This window comes from Tenrec ecaudatus, chromosome 1 (assembly GCF_050624435.1).
Source record: "Tenrec ecaudatus isolate mTenEca1 chromosome 1, mTenEca1.hap1, whole genome shotgun sequence".
NCBI classification, from domain to species: domain Eukaryota; kingdom Metazoa; phylum Chordata; class Mammalia; order Afrosoricida; family Tenrecidae; genus Tenrec; species Tenrec ecaudatus.
This window is the reverse complement of record NC_134530.1, coordinates 80,259,116-80,280,495: the sequence shown is the minus strand read 5'-3', so window position 1 is coordinate 80,280,495 and position 21,380 is coordinate 80,259,116. Positions and strand designations below refer to the sequence as shown.

At 52.4% G+C, this 21,380-nt stretch overlaps 1 protein-coding gene across 1 annotated transcript in view; it reads left to right on the top strand.

Annotated features, from left to right (window-relative positions):
* DHCR24 (24-dehydrocholesterol reductase) overlaps nucleotides 1-21,380 on the top strand; it is a 31,155-nt gene that overhangs the window by 6,078 nt on the left and 3,697 nt on the right. The window contains exons 3-8 of the mRNA XM_075556695.1: nucleotides 3,012-3,117; nucleotides 3,945-4,063; nucleotides 6,635-6,898; nucleotides 12,257-12,400; nucleotides 20,595-20,792; nucleotides 21,114-21,292. Of these exons, the coding sequence (XP_075412810.1) occupies nucleotides 3,012-3,117; nucleotides 3,945-4,063; nucleotides 6,635-6,898; nucleotides 12,257-12,400; nucleotides 20,595-20,792; nucleotides 21,114-21,292 (1,010 nt within the window). The remainder of the gene's footprint in view (nucleotides 1-3,011; nucleotides 3,118-3,944; nucleotides 4,064-6,634; nucleotides 6,899-12,256; nucleotides 12,401-20,594; nucleotides 20,793-21,113; nucleotides 21,293-21,380) is intronic.

The following is a 21,380-nucleotide window of genomic DNA, read 5'->3' as shown; positions in this document are numbered from 1 at the left end:
AGGCAAGCAATGGCCCGATTTCTGTCAAGATTTTGAATTTAGAGTTACATGTAAATGAAAACATACAGTCAACTTTTTTGCCTGGCCTTTTCCGCTCAGAATAATCATTTTTCGATTGTTCCACATTGCGTGTCCCTGTCCCTGCTGAATCGTTAGTGATCCGCTGTGTGACAGTATCGCAGTGTACATTCGTCCACTTGTTGAGGGACATTTGGGTTATTATCCGGTTTTGACCACAGGTATTCCTTGACGATTGTCAGGCTCTTTCCAGCTACTCTATTATTATTTGAGTTGGACATAAATTAAAAACCTCTTTTTTTATTGAAAGTTTTGCACTCCTGAGGAGCACTGGGGGCTGAGCGGGCTGCACATTGGACTGCGAGCCTCGAAGTTCAGCAGTTTGAACCCACCATTCACTCCAAGGGAGAAAAAAGAGCCTTTGTAGCCCTGTAGCTGTGATAGCAATGAGTTTGGAGCTTGGCTTGTTTGTAGATTGTATGAGCTATAAATGGGAGGTTTAGGGGTTGGGGGTATTTTTTTGCGTTGTTCCAGCACTACTTGTAGACACCAGATCCACGGCTAGAGAGTCTATCCAGACTCCTGGTGGCCCTCTCCAGGGTTCTGAGTCTTTCCGTCTCTACGGGAACAGAAGCCATCATCCTGTATGGTCGGGTCTGGCTCTTTAATCCCATCTCTCTCTTCCGAGCACAGTGGTGAAGCCACTACATGTGATGTCAGTCATGATAAAGCTTGGAGGAGAGCTGTCATCTTGCTCTGAGTTGCCTCGCATTTAGTCTTTGTTCACTTTTTCTGTCTTTTGGACGATTAAATCATCGTTATGATTCTGTATTACTTTCTTAGTGATGACTGGGCATTTTAGCGTTTGCTTTAGGTTTTATAAGGAGCTCTGGTGATGCAGCGGCTACGTTCAAGCTCCGCTGGTAACCACAAAGCTGGTGGTTTGCACTGCCGAGCTCCTCGGGGAGAAGACCTGGTCACCTGTGCCCATAAGGAGTACAGCTTCGTGGGGCAGGGTGCTCTGCTTCATAGGGTCGCTCAGAATCGGAACGCAACAGCAAGCAGGTTTTTTAGGTTTCTAGTATGCACCCATCACAGCCTACCTTCAAGTGAAATCAGACCATTTCACTTATAAATCTAAGAATCGTACAATAACCAGAACATCAAGCTCCCCACCATCAAGTCCATGCAAACTTATAGCGACCCTAAAGGACAGGCTAGGACTGCCCCTGTGGGTATCCATCACGGGTAGAAAGCTTCATCTTTCTCTTTGGAGTGGCTGGTGGTTTCGAACTGCTGACCGTGTGCTTAGCAGCCCAACCTGTGACCACTACACCACCAGGGCTCCATAATCTTACAATAATATACTTTTAACATGTTTTGTGTTTTTTTTGTTTTTTTGCTATTAGTGTCTTTCTTTTACATGCTCTAAACCTCGTATTATAGTATTGGTTTTTAATAATCAATTATTTTATAATAAGCATGAATATGAAGAAATGATCTGACATATTTATCCACTATTTCTGGTGCTCCTCATTCCATTGTGTAGATTCACATTTCCATCTGGTCTGGTTTCCTTCAGGCTGCCTGTAATATTTCTCACGCATTGGTTTTGCTGGTGACAACGCTGTTGGATGTGTGACAGTGTTCATTGTACCTTCCTGCTTGGACAATAGTTTTACTGCATCTGGAGTTTCAGATTGGCCGTCTGTGGTGTTTTCTCTCAGCAGTCTAATGGTGTTGCTTGCGCTGTGTCTGAGGAGAATGCCATTGTCCTTACCTTTTGTTCCTGTGTGCATAACATCCGTTTCTCTCAATGCTTTTATCACTGATTCTGAGCAGTTCACCCAGGATAAACTTCACACTTCGTGTGCTTGGGTCGGGGAGATTATAGATTTAGAAGCTCTGTGGGCTAGTCTACTCCATCCCGCAGAATTGATGCAAAGACAGCGCGGGTTTGTTTTGTTTTATTGTCTCCTACATGCTGTACCTGCCAGATGAACGTTTCCTCTATAATTCAGGTGGGGCGGCCACACAAAAGGAGCATTCGGTGTAGACATGTTTGAAAGGGCTGGATTAAATACTAATAAGCCAGAGAACCAGACATTACATTCAGTATGAGTAAAAGGTGGTATAGTGGTTGTGCATTTGGCTGTTAACCACAGGGTTAGCCACTTGAAACCACCAGCCAGCCCAAGGGAGAAAGGTAAGACTTTATACTCCCTCAAAGATTGATGGTCAGAAACTCACAGCGGGCAGTTCTCCCTGCCCTATAGGGTTCCTATGAGTCAGCATTGACTCAATGGCAGTGAGTTTACATTTTGGTTTTTTGAAATGTTCCAGAACAGCAATTCTCAACCTGTGGATCAAGACCCCTTGCAGGGGCAGTGGGGGGTCGAATGACCCTTTCACAGGGGTCGCCTAACACCATCGGAAAACACATATTTCCAGTGGTCTTAGGAACTGAGACACCGCTCCTCTATCCGTCTCCAGGCGGGTCCACCCACATGCAGATACACCCACATACGAGCACCCAGTGTGACACTGTTACCCATGCTACACCATGCTTCAAGACAAAATTCCATTATTTGTCATTAGAAATAAATATTTCACAATGTATAATTACATCTTGCTTTTGTGATTAATCACTGCTTTAATTATGTTCAATTTGTAATAATGAAAATACATTCTGCATATCAGATATTTATATGACAATTCATGACAGTAGCAAAATTACAGTTATGAAGTAGCAATGAAAATAATTTTATGGTTGGGGGTCACCACAACAGAAGGAACTGTATTCAAGGGTCGCAGCACGAAGAAGGCTGAGAACCACTGCTCTAGGAAGAGAGTTCACAAACGCTGTGTAGGAGTCCCTTCACCGAGGTGTGGGACATTTGGGATGACACCCCATGGCAGAGGGTGACCTTTCCCTCCGGCCGTTAGTCCTAGCAGCCTCCGTGTGACCCAGCTCCCTTTTCCTGTGTCAACAGATTGTCCGTGTGGAGCCCTTGGTAACCATGGGTCAGGTGACCGCCCTGCTGACCTCCATTGGCTGGACCCTGCCTGTGTTGCCTGAACTTGATGACCTCACTGTAGGTGAGCACCCATGCCGGGCCAGGAGGAGCAGAGTACTAGGATCCCAGCTGAGAGACTTGCCTCACTTTCCGCCCACTTCAGGAAGCCCCTCTGTTCCAACGTGGGCAGAAGTCTTCCTTCTCTCCTCACCCAACTGCAGCGACGCTGCCTACCATTCCATTTCAACAGCTCTAACTATCAGACAGGAGTCCTGGTGGTGTAGAGGTCATGCACTGGGCTGCGATCTGCACGGTTAGCAGTTCAAAACCAGGCCTTTCTACTCCTGTAAAGAGTCATAGTCTCAGAGACTCGTAGCGGCAGTTCTACCCCTTTCTATGAGTCACTCTGAGTCAGCATCCACTCGACAGCAGTGCGTTTTGAGATTCAGCACTTTTTAGTTCTAGCTAGACTCAGCATCTCCCTGACTCATTCCCATTACCCCTCATTCTACAATTAGGGGCAGAGTAAGTCTAATCTCTAGCTGGCACCCCGAGCATTTTTCTTTCCCACGACACACTCTGGCAGTGCTTTCATGATTCCCTTGAGGCACCGCTGCCTGCGATCCCACCACCTCCCCTTTGCGTTGAGGCCCCTCTTCACAGGAGCACACAGTTTTCTGGGTTGAGTCTGGCCAGAGCTACGACTGAGCACCCTTGGTCTCTTACCCAGAGCTCCTGTTCACACCCCTCCTCCTCTTCTCGGAACTCTCCCCGACGTCAGTGGTGGCATTTCTTCCATCTTTGCTCAGCTTCCCTCATGCCATGACCTCCCTCAGCTCCAGTGCAGCACCCTTTCCCCGGGCCGCCGCACCCTGCAGCTTGCCCGGGTTAGCATGAGTGTCTCTGCAGGGGGCTTGATCATGGGCACCGGCATCGAGTCGTCATCCCACAAGTACGGCCTGTTCCAGCACATCTGCACAGCCTACGAGCTGATCCTGGCCGACGGCAGCTTTGTGCGATGCACTCCGGTGAGTCCAGAGAAGGTTCTGGGGGTGGGAGTGGGGGGGTCACTCCTCGGGGGTAATTCCTCTCAAATACTGCAGCAAAAAGTCCAGCGCACACTCTGGGACCCTGTCCTCGATAATAGCATTTGTGTAGATACTTAGAAGGAAGAGGGGGAGCTCTGGTGTACAAAGGCTACTAACCAAAAGGTCTGGCAGTTCAAACCTGCCTGCAGCACCACGGGAGAACCGTGTGGCAGTCTGCCTCTGTGACGATGACAGCTTTGGAGACGCGCGGGGCAGTTCTCTACCCTGTACGGCCGCTCGGAGTCAGAATGGACTCCTCACCAGCAGCCACTATGGTCTCCTTAGCGATGGTCAAGAACTGTTGTAAAAGGAATTTTTATATTTCAGAGGGAGCGTCCAAAGGCGCCTGTAAATGCCTTATCTTTTCTATCCCCCCCAAGCCCCCCTCATATAATAATGCCTTTAGTTCTTCAACAGAAAGTGGACACTAGTAATCCTCCCCTTTTATAGAGAGGAACCCGAAGCACAGAGGTTGCTAAACTTGCCCAAGAGCGCACGGCTAGGGAATGACTGAGCTGGGATTCAAACCCAGATAGCCAGGCTCCTAGATCCATGCCCTTAGCAGTTCATTATTCTGTGTTGCTTGCTGTTGTGAGGGGTAACAAAAAGCATTGAGAGAGACTGAGTTGGAGAAATAAGATAGTTCTACCTTCCAGAGAGAAATAGTCTTTTAAGGCTTCTTATCCTAAAACAGCGGTTCTCAACCTACCTGTGGGTCTCGACCCCTTTGGGGGGTTGAATGACCCTTTCACAGGGGCCGCCTAAGACCATATTTCCAATGGTCTTAGGAACCGAGACACCGCTCCTCTATCTGTCTCCAGGCAGATCTGCCCACATGCAGATACGCCCACATACGCCACAGCATGGGGAACTGTATTAAAGGGTTATGACATTTAGGGAGGTTGAGAACCACTGCCCTAAAAGGTCAAGTGCCCTGGTGGCACTGTGGCTTAGGGATTGGACTGTAAAGTTGGTAGTTCAAAACTACCATCTTCTTCTCAGGAGAAAGATGAGGCTGTCTGCTTCCATAAAGATTTACAGGCTCAGTAATGCTCAGAGTCAGAATGGATTCTGATTTTGATTCTTTGGTGTCTTTAAAAGAGTGGGGTTGAATTAAAACTTAAAAAAAAAAAAACTAAGCTCCCCACTAGCATATTTAAGGAGACCATGTGCTGGGGGCTTTTGTGGTGTAGAGATTACGTGTTGGGCCATTAACTGCAAGGTCAGCAGTTCGAAGCCACCAGCTGCTCCTTGGGAGAAAGATGAAGTTTTGCACTCCTAAAGAGTTACAGTCTTGAAAACCCACTGGGGGCAATTCTACTGTGGTCGCCAGGGTCCATATGAGTCGGCATCGAATTGATGGCAACAGTTTGGAGCTGTTTTGGGTGCTAGGAGGGACAGTCTGATCCTGTTGAAGATGCCACCAGGGTCAAAAGGAGAGACCAGGGAAGAACCCTGGTATGGGAGGGCTGGTCTTAGATAGGAGAGAAGAATCCTTCAGGACTCAAATCTGGTCAGCACGTTGCCCTGGGCCTGGCCTTCTATGCTAACAGAGAGGAAATAACCCCTCATTCGTGTCCTCCTCGCCCTCCTTCTGAAGCCCGTCTTCCTCTTCTGAGGTAGGCATCACAGGGCCTGGCTCAGGACCTGGCACTTGGTTATCACTGTGGAGACCGTGACAATGTGAGTAGGTGGTGGCCCAGGTGGGTCCAGTTCTGCTGTTACAGAGGCTTCTGCTGGGCAGCCAGGGCCCTCTGCTCCAGCTCTCCTCACCCTTCCAGCCCCTCCTGCTCCCCCTCAAGGCCTCTCCTGGGTGTTCACAGCAGCTGCACAGGATGTCTTCTCAGGGAGACACGAGAGGGCTGGCATATTTTTTCAAAAGGAGTCTTATTTGAATAATCAAAGAATCTGGATTAGGATGACCAGCTGAAAAGCCAGCTGTCCTCAAGACAAAAACACCAACAAAACGGGGACCTGGCGACGTTAGAAGCAGATAGGCCACGTGAAGCTGCTTTAGGAGGCGGGCAAGGTTTATCGTGCCTGAGCACTGGCATTGCTGCCACTGGTTTTCTTAGAAGCCTAAGCTGAGTCGTGCCGCCTCTTGGAGCCTCACTTTCTTTACCTGTCAGATGGGAATGCTGGTGTTCTCTCTGCCCGGCTGTTGGGGCATGAAACAAGCTAATGGACTGAGAAGGATTGATATATTTTACGAGCAGCCCAGACCACAACGAGATGGTTCCAGGCTACTACTACCGAAGTTGAATTCTTAAGGAATCCAGACTGACTGAGGAAGGCGAGAAGAATCCTGAGACTATGGGGCTGAGTTGCCCTGCAAACTGTACCGTTTGTAAGGTCTCTGGGCTGACACGACAAGAGCGAGACAGAACAGGAACCTCATCTAGGCCTCTTAGCTCTGAGATCCCAGACCTTCATTGGTCCTCTGATCACCTGCCAGGACGTAGTCCAGTGTATAAGCGCTCTATGTGTGTTGCCTCTGCCTCTGTCTTGCAGTCTGAAAACTCGGATCTGTTCTACGCTGTGCCCTGGTCCTGTGGCACGCTGGGCTTCCTGGTGACCGCCGAGATCCGCATCATCCCCGCCAAGAAGTATGTCAAGCTGCGCTTTCAGCCAGTGCGGGGCCTGGAGAACATCTGTGACCGGTTCTCCCAGGAGTCCCAGCGGCTGGAGAACCACTTCGTGGAAGGGCTGCTCTACTCCCTGGACGAGGCAGTCATCATGACGGGTGTCATGACGGATGAAGCGGAGCCCAGCAAGGTAGGCCGGGGTGTTAGCTCTGGACGGAGCTCTGAGCAGGCTGGAGCCTGCACCCTTTTTGAGACTGCTTCCTAGGTCAGCCCTTCTGGGCTGCAGGGCCGATAGTGTGAGGTTTTGCGGGCTATGAGGGAAGCCCCTACCACCTGTCAGATGCCTCTTCAGAGGTGTCACCTTTGACCCTCACAGCCACCCCATCTTCGTGAGGCGAGTGAGGTCCCCAGAGATCGTGTAAGCCAAAGCCAAGGCTGGAGGATTTGATTTGATGCCTCCGGGTTCATGATTCTATTTGCAACATGCCCCCACCACACCCCATACTGTTTCAATCTGGTAATATTGCATCTCGATTTTTGGTGAGCACTCATGTTGTATAAAGTTGGGCTCCCCTTTGACAATTTCTTCACCCATTGCCTGGTGACAGTCGTTGGGTTCTCCCAGGGGTCACTGGGTGCTGGTTGTGCCCTCGCCAGCACTCTGGGTTCCCTGCCCCCTCTTGGCTTCAAGCCATTGTTGCGCTGGTGGCTTCTAGTAGTGGACTGGTCTGAAGGGTAATAGCCTTCCTTAGTGTGCACTTGGAGTCTCTAGAAAGTGCCCTCGGGGGTGGGGGGGCAGTCTCAGAAGTCTTCTCTACTGGTCCTACCTGCCTACATCATTTATTTCTTTACTTTTGGTCCTACCTGCCTACATCATTTATTTCTTTATTTTTGGTCCTACCTGCCTACATCATTTATTTCTTTACTTTTGGTCCTACCTGCCTACATCATTTATTTCTTTACTTTTTAAATAAGAATTTGAGTTCTTCCTGTTTTTTTTCCTATTCTGTCCAGAGTTAGCTCTGGTGACCCCAGTCAGAATGTGTGAGTTGCATTTTCCCCAACATGTCAAAAGGAGCTGTACTTACTATAAGCGACAGGGAAATAGAAGCAAGAAAAAAGAAAATCTTCCCCTATATTCAAGGCCTAGAGCCAGCTGTCGTGAAATTGCTCAGGATATATACTTTTTCTTTGTCTGAGGTAAATTTTTTGTTTGTGTTTAATTTTCGTTACTAAAGTCGTGTAACAATATTGGACTCTATGAACAATTTCAAATGTGTCTCCTTGCCCCCCGCCACACTCCAGGGTAACCACGTGTCACGTTTGGGGGGTGTGTGTGTGTGTGTGTGTGTGTGTGTGTGTGTGTGTGTGTGTACACACGGGCCCTTGTTTCATCTGCAGTCACATATTAGTGGAAGGAAATCACTCCCTGAACTCACTGCTCCCCGATAACTGTGGCGTCTCCTGAAACTGCTTGCTATCACAAATGAGGTTCGCTCCCTGCTCTTTTAGACAAGCAATTCTCTGGGATTCCGTTTAAAAAAAAATGGAATGCCGGCCCCAGGATTTGAGCCCATGACATGATGAAAGATAAGACCTAACAGCCCTGCCGAAAAGTCACCCTCCGAGAGTGTTGGAGACTGCCCTTTCAAAGCTCCTGTCCCTGCTGGCCCCCGGATCGGATTGCTCTTTACCTTTCGTCCAGCGGAGAGGGTTAAAAATAGCATCTCACGGGTTGGTTTGCAGTTCTCAGGTCACCTGCCTGGTTTCACTGTTTGTCTTCAGCTGCACAGCCAGCTCTTCTGTTTTCGTGTGAAGACCATGTCCCTTTGGCCCTGGAGTGGACTTAGAGAATTCCATTGAGCCACTGACTTCCCCATAGCTGGAATTTTAAGTTGCTTCCCATAGTTTTCTCGCTATTGTAATGGACGTGACAACACACATCTTCCGTCTTTGATCCCTGTCATGTCTTGAAGTAGAAGTGGTCAGAAGATCACTTCTTACTGCTCTTGATCGCCATGACTCGAGTTAGAACATTTCAAGATGGGCAAAGGCCTCCGAAGCTCTCTGGTGCCGGCCCTTCTCTAAAGAAGGGAAGGAGGCCCAGAAAGGGAGGTGGCACGTGAGCTCCCCCTTCCGGCCTCTGACTCGGCTCCCGGCCTTCTCATAGCCCACTCCTGGTGGTGCACTGTGCTGAGCACTGGAGAGGGGCAGCGTGGAGCAGAGGCGAGGACTGTGGGCTCCTGCCCGTCAGTGTGTGTTGATACACCTAGCACGAGCTTCTGGAGCAGAGGTTGGCCAGCTGCTCAGAGACATCCCCTAAAGCTCAGCTCGTGGGTCCCAGGGGAGCTGCTCCCCCCATCCCCCACTGTATTCAGATTGGCTCTGCTAGACTCTGCCTGATATACTAGGTGCATTGTAGGGTTCTGAGTGGACAGATGTGTTTATACAGCTTTTGACATGTTCATACTCCTTGACGAATTCTCTTGGTGTCCAAGGAGAAGACCCAGGCCACAGAGCCTGACCCAAATGTTCCCCTACGGCAGTGGCCCAAGGCCCACAGTCATGTGCCAAGTGCTCTGAGGAATGACAGGCAGAGAGGGCTGTGACCAAGGATGGTAGAAGCCCTAAGACATGGACTTTGGGTGTAAGCAGCATCCCTTCCGAACCTTTGTGCTGTGGACTGGTTACTGGAAGGCTCACCACAGCCCTGTGAGGAGGCACCACACCCCATTTTACAGGGACACCCCAAGATGGGAGAGGCTGGTTACCCAAGTGTTGGGTGTGGAACCAGTATGCCCCACCTGACTTCCCCAGCCCAGCTGTGCTCTGGAGGGACAGGCAGCCTGCGCCCTGTGCACAGGGTAACCCAAATTCCATCCTGCAGCTGGGACTGGGGCCAAGTTGCTGTGTTTCCTATTGGGCTTCCCTGTGCTTGGCATTAGCAGGCAGAAGCCAGTGTGTATGGTGCCCTTGCCCTGCCCACATTAAAGATGCTTTGGGAAACAGGCTCTCCCTCTGCAGGCTTCTGGCATGCCGCCGTCCCTGGTGCCCTCCCTCTGGGGTGGCCTATTAGCTGAGTGGGCTGATAAAGAGAAATGCCACCCAGATAAGCTCAGGTACTGGCTGCCAGAATGCAAGGGCAGTGTGTGGCCTGGCTCTAGCCCAGAGCAGCAGTGAGAGGCAGGGACCTGTACTGCACCCACCGTGGGCAGAGCACTTTGATTGGCATTGAACACTAGACGTTCCCATCTCCCCACACATCCGGGGGTGGTTAGGGCTCCAGGTTTTTCTTACCACAAAGGCCGAGGGCCAGGAAGGTGAAGTGAGCTACCCAGCACCAACCACGTCTGCTGTGAGGAGGCACGAAACCAGTTGTCAACAGTGTGCACCGGATAAGGAGCCCTCGAGGGCGACAGTTCAGCGCACAGCTGCTAACAGAAAGGTTGGCGATTCAAACCCAGCCACCGGCTCTTTGGGAGAAAGACCTGGCAATTTTCCCTCCTAAAGCTTACAGCCCAGAAACCCCGTGAGGCAGTTCTGTGAGTCCAGACCAAACTCCCTGCTGTGGGAGCCATTCTGCTCATAGTGAGACACGACTCGGAACCTAGGAGCAGAAAGCCTCCTTTCCCTCGGAGCAGCTGGTGGGTTTGAACTGGCCAACCTTGTGATTAGCAGTCAAATGAGTGCCCTACAGCGAGCGTCCTCGAGGCTCCTTACAACATGTAAGGATGGGGCCATTTTGTAGTGCGCAGTCGCCCCGGAGGGCAAGACAACGTTTCTCACTTTCCAATTTACATTTTCTGCCTTGCCTGAAGTTTTCACAAGGAGCGCAATTCCTTTGGGAACGTGGAGAGGGAAAAATGAGTCGTTTGTTTGGGATGTTTGTTCTAAATAACGCCCATAGTCCAGAGCCCAGGGCTGCAGATGCGCTGCTCTGGCCTTGGCCTTGTATGGCCATATGGGATGGGTGGGAGTCCCGACCTTGTGGCAGCCCCACAGCCTTGAAGGGAGAAAGAGCGAGGTGCATTATGTGCCTGAGGCCAAATGTGGTTTGGATCATTGTCCAGGCTGCTTTGCTTCTTGTCTCTGCACCTGCTGGTTCCTCACTTCGTCTTCCGATACTGCGTAGCCTACGTCCTTCTCGGCTGTTAGTGGGAGGTGCATGGAGCTATCCCTGACTCCCGGCCAGCCCAAGTACAAGAGGCAGAAGCACTGCCGGTCCCGCACCGTCCTCACAACTGTTCTCACGCTGGAGCCCAAGCCATCTCGTCCAGGGTTTCCGCTTTCCGAGCATGATGTCCTTCTCCGGGACCGGCCCCTCCTGGTGATATGTCCAAAGCACCTGAGACCCAACCTCACCCTCTCTCTCTTCTAAGGTGCATCCTGACTGCACTTCTTCCGAGACAAATTTGTTCATTTTTGTTGACGCCTGTGGCATTTCAGTATTCTCCGACAACACTATATTATGGACATCAACTCTTCTGTGGCTACCTTATTTCTCGTGTGCATGTGAGGTGCTTGAAAATGCTCTGGCTTTCAGGTGCAGCTTTGTCCTTACAGTGGCATCTCTGCGTTTGGATGCTTTCAAGAGGCCTCGGGCAGCACAGCGCCCAGTGCCGTGTTTGATGTTCGCACTGCTGCCTGCAGGCGCCCTGAGTGTGGCCCCAAGTGCACTGCAGTCCTGACCTGCTCTCCATTGAGCGTGGTGATGCTTGGTGCTTTCTGTAGGTTCAGATGTAATCCGTACTGAACACTGTCGTCCTTGATCTTCAGTTCACTCGATACTTCCTCCTAAGCCTTTGCTGCCTGCCCCCCCCCCCCCATGTGTCCTTTCAGAGAAAACCCTCATAAAGCAGGTGTTTCTATTGTCGTTTTACCCCTGAGAAAACAGAAGTGCAAAGGGAGTGACTGGTCTAAGGTTTGGCACTGGCTGCCGAAGGCCAGAGGGGGCCTGGTGGTGCACAGGACGAAGCACTGGGCTGCTGTCCAAAAGTTTGGGGGTTCAAACTCCAGAGACACCTCAAAAGAAGTTGAGCTTGCCAGTGGCTGAATCCTGATGCAGTTCTCCCCTGCCCTGGAGGGTGCCCATGAGTCAGAATCATGTGGGCAGCAGGGGGCAGGCAGGGGGCTCCTGTGGGGCTTGAGAACCCATGGCTGAGCATTTTGCCAGCCCTGGCCCACAGGCAGGAGCGAGGGAGAGAAGTCACCCACGTGGGGCAGGCATTGCAACTAACGCTGGGACCCATTTTCCTCCGGGGCTCTCACTGAGAGGAGCCCCAGGCTAACGAGGGAGCTGCTGAATTCTCTGGACTAATAGGCACTAGTTGTTTGACCCTGGACACACCACTTAGCCTCTTTGAACTCCTCTCTGCTAGGGAAAACCCGCTGTGTGTCACCTCACCAGGCTTCCCGGCAGCTCCCAGGCGCTACTAGACATGAAAGGGCTTTGAAAAGGCCAGGCAGGCGGCCGAGAGCCACCCTTACACCCCGACGACGGCATGTGGTGTTTGTCGGTGGCCCGTCACCGTGCCCTCTGTCATTTCAGCTGAATAGCATCGGCAATTACTACAAGCCGTGGTTCTTCAAGCACGTGGAGAACTACCTGAAGACAAACCAGGAGGGCCTGGAGTACATTCCCCTGAGGCACTACTACCACCGCCACACGCGCAGCATCTTCTGGGAGCTCCAGGTGAGGCGCGGGTGTTCCAGCAGTCCTGGCTCCTGCAGCTGCGCAGGGAGGGAGCCAAGCTGGTGAACATTGTGACCGAACTCTCTCTTTCCTGAGAAAAAGGGCCGGCTTGGTCCAAGGAGCCTTCTTAAGCAGCAACAGCATGTTTCCTTCTGAGGGCACTGAGTTCCTCAGCTGACGCAGCGTCCTTCCAGGGCCTCTGGCTCCTGGGTGCCGGAGAGCAGGGCGCTGGGCATGGGCGTGGCGGGGGGGGGAGGGGACTCAGGCCCTTGAGGAACTGTGGACAGACCCCACCACTAGTCTCTCCTGTGGCTGGAGGTGAGCATCACTTGGCCTGATGCTGAGCTGGAATCTCTGCTGGTGGGGAGGGCGGTGGGGTTCTGGAGAGAGGGGTCAGACAAGGTGTCTCAGGCGATGTCTCTGAGTGGGGCCTGTCCTTAGGGAGAGAAGGCCATCGCACTCGCACCTGGGGGAGCGAGCGAGTGAGGCTCGGGAGTGTTCCAAAGCAGCAGGGCGTGGGGGTGTAGATGAGCGAGGCAGAGACTGGATCCGGTGGGGGCGGGTTTCACACATTCTGTGTTGCATAGGTGCCACAGCTTAGGTGGAGACCTAACCCAAAAGGAGGTTTTGCCCTCAAGTTAGCAGTTCGAACCCACAGGGCCCTGATGAGCATGAACTCGAAGGAAGCGTTTCGATGTTGTGTGGTAGGAGGACCGGTCCCTGAGTGGCTCAGTGGGCGTCCCACAACTAAAACAACAGCCAGTCGATCTGTTTCCCTCCAGAGTCTAGCCAAGAAAACCCCACGGAGCTCCGCTCTATGGGATCACTCGTGCCGCTTCCAGGAGTCGGGGTGGACCCCACAGCAACAAGTTTGTTTGAGCAGGAATAGGACAAGATTCGGGTTTTATTACGAAGGAATCACGTTTCTAGCTGAATGGAAAGGGCTGGGGTTGGGACTGGGGGAGAAGCGAGTGCGGCTTGCCCACCGTGGTTCGCAGTGTAGAAGGAACAAGTGCCTAAGGCAGGCGGGACTGAGGCTGAACCAGCCACTGGGATTTCCAGGCTGATTGGGCATGGGTGTGCGTCCAAGTCTTGGGAGCCTGACCAGCAGGATCACCAGAAAGAATGTGAAATCTCATCTTAGGACATGTCAGCTAGACGTCCTGCCAGACATCCTGTGGGACTTCCAAGCGGCATCTGGATACCTGTGTAAAGACTTGGGGCAGAGTGTAAGACCTCAGACGAAAACATGGTGTCAAAGCCATGGGAGCCTGTGAGGAAGGTGGTCAGAGAAGGGACCCAAAAGCCCACGAACACCCAGCGGTTTGAGAAGTGGTGTGGTCTGTCAGGAGAGATAGTTGCAAAATGCGGCATCCTGGGAGCTGAACACAGAGTGTTTCTAGATGCACTGTCAAATGCTGCTGAGTGGGGGGCGGGAAGAGAGGGGGAAATGAGGAGCTGACAGCAAGGGCTCAAGTAGAAAATGTTTTGAGAATGATGATGGCAAACAAATGTACAAATGTGCTTGACACGATGGAAGGATGGATGGATAGAGTGTGATAAGAGTTATACAAGCCCCCCAATAAAATGCTTTAAAAAAAAAAAACAAAAAACACAAATGCTGCTGAGTGAGAGAGAACCTGAGCTTTACCTCTGACTTCAGTATAAGGACGCTATTGGTGACGTGAGCAGTGGAGGTGAGGTCTGATGCTTCCCAAGAGAACAGGAAATAAGGCAATGGAGACCGTGACTATAGAACTCTGAAGATTCACCCGAAAGGGAATTAGAGAAGGGGGTGGTGGTGTGATGTGACTACTTGAAAAAAGGAGAGATAACAATAGGTTTGTGTGCTAAGGGGACTAACCATTAGGAAGAGGAAGTGACAGGTGCAGGGCTGTGTGTAGGACAAAGTCCTGAGGAGAGGTGTGGGGCCAGGCCCTCTGCTTGTGAGGAGAGGGGGGTTTTGGGAGTCTAGACAGCTCATCCATGGGACAGGAGGCAGCTAGTGTAAAGGAGGACAATGGCTACAAACAGAAGGTGGCATGGGGGTGGGAAGGTGCGAAAGCTCTCCTCTGAAGGCTGCTGCTTTCTCAGTGAAATGGGAAGCTGGGATTTCAGCTGGGGGGTGGGGTGCGGGCATTGAGAGTAAGGAAATGTAAGATGGCCAGCAGCCCTGTACTCACCTGGCCTGGTATTCACGATTTACAGTGGGACCAGCTGGCTAGTCTGGTTGGAGTTCCCACCTGTCAGCTTGTGTGGGTGATGCAAACAAGCTGAAGGCTCCGGTTTCACCAGGGGAAAGAGGCTTTGCAGTTGAGTGGGCCAGTAGGTGAGGGGGCAAGGGGGATGAAGGCATAGGGCATGATTGCAATCAATGGAAGCCTGCCCAGGAGAGGGGTGGAGCGAGGCAGGGCTCTGCTGCTTCGAAGATGTGGTGGATTGGGTATCCCAGGAGGGTGAAGACTTGAAGTGAGGAACTGGAGGGAGGGAGCTGGAGAGGGAAGCGATGGGGGTTGGAGAATGAAGGCCAGGAATTGAAATTGTCCAGACAGTGAATGTCAACCATTGGACAGCATCTTCGGGCCCGCAGACTTTTTCTAAATGTTTGGGAATTTGCACCCATACTGTCTCTGTCACAACTGCTCGGCTCTGCCTTGGTAGCAGCAGCAGCCGTGGGCAAGCGGGCACCCCTGTGTTCCAAGAAAACTCGATTTCTGAAAGCAGGTAGTGGGCCCCATTCTGCCGGCCGGGTTTGTATTTTGCCACCCTGCTCTAGGGTTTTCCAGAGTTGTCTAACCTTAAAGCAAAGGACCTAAGACTTTATACCCCTTCCATCCATTCTCTGCCTCCATCGACTTGTCATAGATATGGGCTGCGTTTGCGACCCAGGAGCCTCAGTGGTGTAGCGGTTACAAGGTCAGCAGTTCAAAACCATTAGCCATTCTGAGGGAGAAAGACAGATTTGTACTGTAAAGAGTTAGTCTTGGAAACTCATAGGGCATTCTACCCTCACGGTTCTACCCTGCCTGAGTCGGGGCAACAACTTGATGACCTTGAGTTTGGCCTTTGTGGCTGTGGGCTGACCTTGAAGAAGTGGCAGGAATTTGGATGAGCTTGCTCCCTTCAGCCAAGGGCAAGTCTCCAGAGAGGGACTCAGCTTTGAACTGAGCCGTGCACAACCCACAGCTAAGGGGGTGGGTACCTCCCTGACGAAGCAGCTGGGGGCACCATAGCGCCCATGGTGGTGGAAGTGCCAAAGCCATTTCTAGAAAGAAAGAGAAATTTTCAGATGACCTTTGCTCCTTGCTGTGGGTTGAACTCCTGGTCTTATTGGCAAACTCCCTCAGCCTCCTCCCTGCTGAATTGGGCCCTTTGGGGAGCCACTTGTGGCCTGGGCTGGGTGCTGAACCCCTGGAGAAGCTGCATTCTAGGAGACCAGTGCATTGTCACACCTGATCCCGCCGCTCCCCCACCCCCAGTGACCAGTCAGCTAGCCCTGTCACCCGCGGTGCCTCAAAAAGCAGGCGGCAAGTGCTATTTCGGCACTAGAACATTCGGCCGCTCCCCTTTATTCCTGGTTCCTCATGCAGGTCTGCTGCCAATGTCACGCTAAGTGGAGAAAAAACAATAGTGCCGTGAACATGACGGTTCACCTCTGCTAGGGAGATGTAAAAGCACTTCAGCACTCGGCACATTTGTACAAGCAGAGCAGTGGAAAAGCTGCACAGACGGACCCAGTGCCCTGGGTACTGAGGCGGGAGGCAGGTCTGAGAAGAACAGGCATGGTGGCTGCCCGACTCCTCGCTGGCACCCTTTCCACCATGAGCCGTCGGCTAAGACGGGACGTCAGTGGGAGAGCAGACTCCTTGGGTGTCACTTGTGTTTCTTGGATCTTCACTGCACAGACAGGCGTGTCGTGGGGGCTTAGCTGAGGGCGGGCTCCTTGGGTCTGTAGTGCCCTGAAGCCCAGCAGAGCCGCAGCAACCTGTCCCCTGGCAAAGCCAAGTAGCTGAATAGCGGGGGCGAGCCACCAGGTTCTCAAGGGACCTTTGTTGTTTGAAAGCAAGAGCAGAGGCAATGGCGCTGGTGAGTCAGGGAAGAGGAGGGAAGGGCAGGACACAGGCTTTACCCGTGAATGTCCTGAGACTAAGACTTTGGAAGAGGCGTGGTTTCAGCGTACATTTGACCCAGAATTTACAGTCCAGAAAAACAAACATGAGTGTCCTTCCAGCTTATGAAAAGTGTTGCCAGTTCCCTCAGTATCACAACAGGAAACCAAGGGACAGTGAGGCTCATTTTGCACCTCCAGCATGACAGAGATCCAGATGTGTGGTAGGTGGCGCACAGGGCTGGCCAGGCGGGAGGAAACTGCATTCTTCTGTGCTTTGGGGAGGGTTTAAAATGCGGCGTGCTCTAGAAGAGTAACCACTGAACGGTGGGAGCCGCAATACTCCGCTTCCAGGAATCCAGCTCGAGGTGCCCGAGGACAAACTCAGAGCCACGCGCTGATTCGGACTCAGCGGCCCTGCGGGGTTCTCCCTAAAACTTAGGGGCAGACAGCCTTGTCTTTCTCCAGAGGAGGGGCTGGTGGGCTGACTTTAAAAAAAGACAAAAACATTTTATTAGGGGCTCATATAACTCTTAATACTAATCCACACATACATCAATTGTGCAAAGCACATCCGTACATTTATTGCCCTCATCATTCTCAAAGCACCTGCTCTCCACTTAAGCCTCTGGCATCAGGTCCTCTTTTTTCCCCTCCCTCCCCGCTCCCCCCTCCCTCATGAACCCTCAACAAGCCACAAATCATTATTTTGTCATATCTTGCCCCGTCCCTGACGTCTCCCCTCACCACCCTCTAATGCCCGTCCCCTAGGGAGGAGGCCACATGCAGGTCCTTGTATTCAGTTCCCTCTCCCCAACTCACTTTCCCGCTACCCTCCCAGCATCGCCATTCACACCCCTGGTCCCGAAGGTGTCATCCGCCCTGGATTCCCTGTGCCTCCAGCTCCCATCTGCACCAGTGCACATCCTCTGGTCCAGCCAGACTTGCAAGGTAGAATTCGGATCATGATAGTGGGGGGGGGCGGGGGGAGGAAGAGAGGGAGGAAGCATTTAGGAAATAGAGGAAAGCTGTATTCTTCATCGGTGTTACATCACACCCTGACTGACCCATCTCCTCCCCTAGACCCCTCTACAAGGGGATCTCCAGTGCTCAACAAATGGGCCCTAGGTCTCCACTCTGCACTTCCCCTCATTCACTATAGTAAGATTTTTTTTATTCTGAAGATGTCTTATACCTGATCCCTTCGACACCTCGTGATTGCACAGGCTGGTGTACTCCTTCCATGTGGGCCCTGCTGCCTCTGAGCTAGATGGCCGCCTATCTCCCTTCAAGCCTTTAAGACCCCCAGACGCTATACCTTTTGATAGCCAGGCACCATCAGCTTCCTTCGGCACATTTGCTTATGCACCCATTTGTCCTAAGCAATCGTATCATGGAGGTGTGCACCCAATGATAGGATTTTTTGTTCTTTGATGCCTGATAACTGATCCCTTTGGAACCTCGTGATCACACAGGCTGGTGTGTTCTTCTATGTGGGCTTTGTTGCTTCTGAGCTAGATGACAGCTTGTTTATCTTCAAGCCTTTAAGACCCTAGATGCTATATCTTTCAATAGTCAGGCACCATCAGCTTTCTTCACCACACTTGCCTAGTCACCCACTTTGTCTTCAGCGGTTGTGTCAGGAGGGTGAGCATCACAGAATGCCAATTCAATGCATTCTTGCATTGAGGGAGTACTTGAGTAGAGGCCCAGTGTCCTTCTGCTACCTCAATACCAAACCTACAAACATAGGCACATAGAACTAGTTCCCCATTCTCATATACAAATATATTTGCATATGTACATGTCTTTGTCTAGACTTCTATAAATGCCCTTTGCCTCTTACCTCTTTCCTCTATTTCCCTTGACTTTCCTCCTGTCTCACTTTCATGCTCCATCCCCACCTGGGTTTCAGCAATACCTCTTCGTTACATTACCCTTGATCATGCCCTACCAGGCCTCCCACACCCACCTCACCACCAATTTAGATCACTTGTTGTTTCCGTGTCCCTGGGTTTGTTAACACCACTTCCTTTCCCCCCACTTCCCCCTATCCCATTTCCCCCCAGAACTGTCGGTCCCGTTGTTTTTCCTCCAGATAATTCATCCAGCCTATCTTACTTAGACAGACCTGTGGAGATAACAACATGCACAAAAACAAGACAGAGCAAAACCAAGCAACAATATACAACAAAACAACAACAACAAACCACCGACAAAGAACACAACACAACAAGAAAGAAAAGCTTGTAGTTAGTTCAAGGATCGTTTGTTGGCCTTTAGGAGTGTTTTGCAATCCAGTCTGTTGGGGCATCACACCCTGGCCCCAAAGTCTACCCCTAGCATTCCCTGGGGACCTTGCCACTCCATTCCCTTGCTGTTTACTGCACTCCCCCAGTTCTTTGGGTGGGCTGACTTTCTATCCAGTCCAGAGTTCATCTCGGAAACTCACAAGTCCTACCATGTCCTATAGAGTCGCCACGAGTCGGCAGTGAGTTTGGTTTGGGATGGATGCACCCTTCCAGAGGTATTTGGCATGTAAGTGGGCTTTGAAATTAGTGGCCACCCACCCAGCCCCGTGCCAGCATGGGCACCCATCTGGTAGCAGCATCCTGTAGGGCCCTACTTCCCTTGTAGACCGAGCATCTCTCTCTGCACATACCCTGCTGTCTTCCCGCATAGCTGCGCAGCAGTTCTCTCTCTCCCAAGGAGCCGCTGGTGGTGTCAGACTGCTGATCTGTGGTGAGCAGCCCAATGCTTTAAGAGGGTTGGGGGGTGGGTGGCTCCAGGAAGGGTACATAGATAATTCGTAGCGTTGATAGCCATGGAGTGGTGGTGGGGCAGCGGTAGGTCAGGATGGAAGGAGAGCAAGGTGAACAGAGCAGGGCTGGGCGAAGTAGGGGAATGGCTTTGGGGTCCGGGCTGGGAGGGGAAGGAGGTGGGGTTGGGGCTCCAGAGGACAGGAGCAGGGCTGAGCCTGGAAGCCTAGTCTTTGTCTGGGACATCTTTTTGCTGTGGCCACATGCGACTTTTCCAAAAAGCGTTTACCATGGGAACATGCTCCCATGTTTTAGCACGCACTCCTATTGTGTTAGCAGCAGCCATTGATGCAGCTCCGGGTCCAGGAGCACCAGAGAAGAAAGCAGACATTGGAGGGGCTGGGGAGATGTGAGCGTGGCGGGAGGAGAAGAGCCCTCCAAGCTGAGTGTGCTGTGTGGCTTCCTGGGGAAGCCAGCCCTGACCTGCAGAGCTGTCTCTTCCGTGCTCTGCAAAGTGCCATGAGGGCCGGGTTCCTATCTCAGATATCTTGACAGCACAGAGTCTGGTGCTGCACATAGCTTCTAATGATGTAATGAATGAGCGACTCTCCTGTGAAAGTGGGTTATGCTGGTAACAGTGAGGAAGACAGTGGAACTTGTCCCTGGGAAGAACATTGGGAGCCAGGGGCCAGCAAGTGGGGCCCAAGGAGGGGCTGAGGGGGTGGAGGAAGCAGCACTGAGTGATGTGGCTCCTCCCTGGGGACCATTCGAGGAAGAACTGAAAATGGTCTAGGAGCTGCCCAAAGGAAGCTGTCAGCCATTTTCCCCCAAGGGAGTGCCTCTGCCCCTGCAGGGTGCTGGAGAGCTCCAACGTCTGCCAGAGGAAATCGCTCTGGCTGAGGGACCGGAGGGAAAGTGTGTACGTTCTCCAAGTTTCATTGTCCTCCAGGAACCGCCTGCGGGCTGCCCGCATTTATGGTCGGCCTCCCCTGGGCCGGCTGGGCTGACCTGACCACTGGCTGAGTCCCTTCCCTGTGAGATCTCTGGATCCTCACTGCACAGCTGAAGGAGGTGTGTGCCCTGTGTTGCCATGCCCACTGTACAGCTGAGGAAGCTGAGCACAGGGAAGGTAACCAGTTAGCCCACGTCGTTGCAGCTAACAAATGCCCAAACTGAGGGCCAGGTCTGATGGGGCCATCCAGGGCTGCCCACGCAGAGGCGGTGTGCTGTCTCCGCATCCAGCGCTGACCAGGAAGACCTGCCCCTGGCTTGGGGAAGATGGCCCCTGTGGTGATGCCTTCTCTCCACCCCCAATTTGATCTTCCAGGACATCATCCCCTTCGGCAACAACCCCATTTTTCGCTACCTCTTTGGCTGGATGGTCCCTCCCAAGATCTCCCTCCTCAAGCTGACCCAGGGCGAGACCCTGCGCAAGCTGTACGAGCAGCACCACGTGGTGCAGGACATGCTGGTGCCCATGAAGTGTATGCAGCAGGCCCTGCTCACCTTCCACAACGACATCCACGTGAGTCGCGCGTGGGGCAGGGGGGCGACTGACACCCCCCCGAATGCTGCAGCCTTGCCCACGGAGCCCTCTGCTCACTGGTTCAGGACCCCACTGGGGGAAAATGCTAGGGCTGGGTGACCATCACATTCGGGTCCTGCTCCCATGGGTCTCCTAGTGTGGTAGAGTTCCTTATGGGTGCCCTTCCTCAGCCAGGGCTGAGGGTGACAAGGCTGTTGGTGGGGGGTGGGGGGCAGGACGGGGATGGCAGTAGTTTCTTTGGCAAGTCTCGGGAGCCTCCCCGTGTGAGAAAAGCACCAACTCCCCTCCCTGGTCCACCAGGTCTACCCCATCTGGCTGTGCCCATTCATCCTGCCCAGCCAGCCGGGCCTGGTGCACCCCAAGGGGGATGAGGCAGAGGTCTACATCGACATTGGGGCCTACGGGGAGCCTCGAGTGAAGCACTTCGAAGCCAGGTCCTGCATGAGGCAGTTGGAGAAGTTTGTGCGGAGCGTGCATGGGTGAGTGGCTCAGACTACTGCCCCGCAGGCATCCAGGGAAGGACCAGGGGACCGGGGCTCCCAGGCTCCACTGACTAGGTCATCGAAT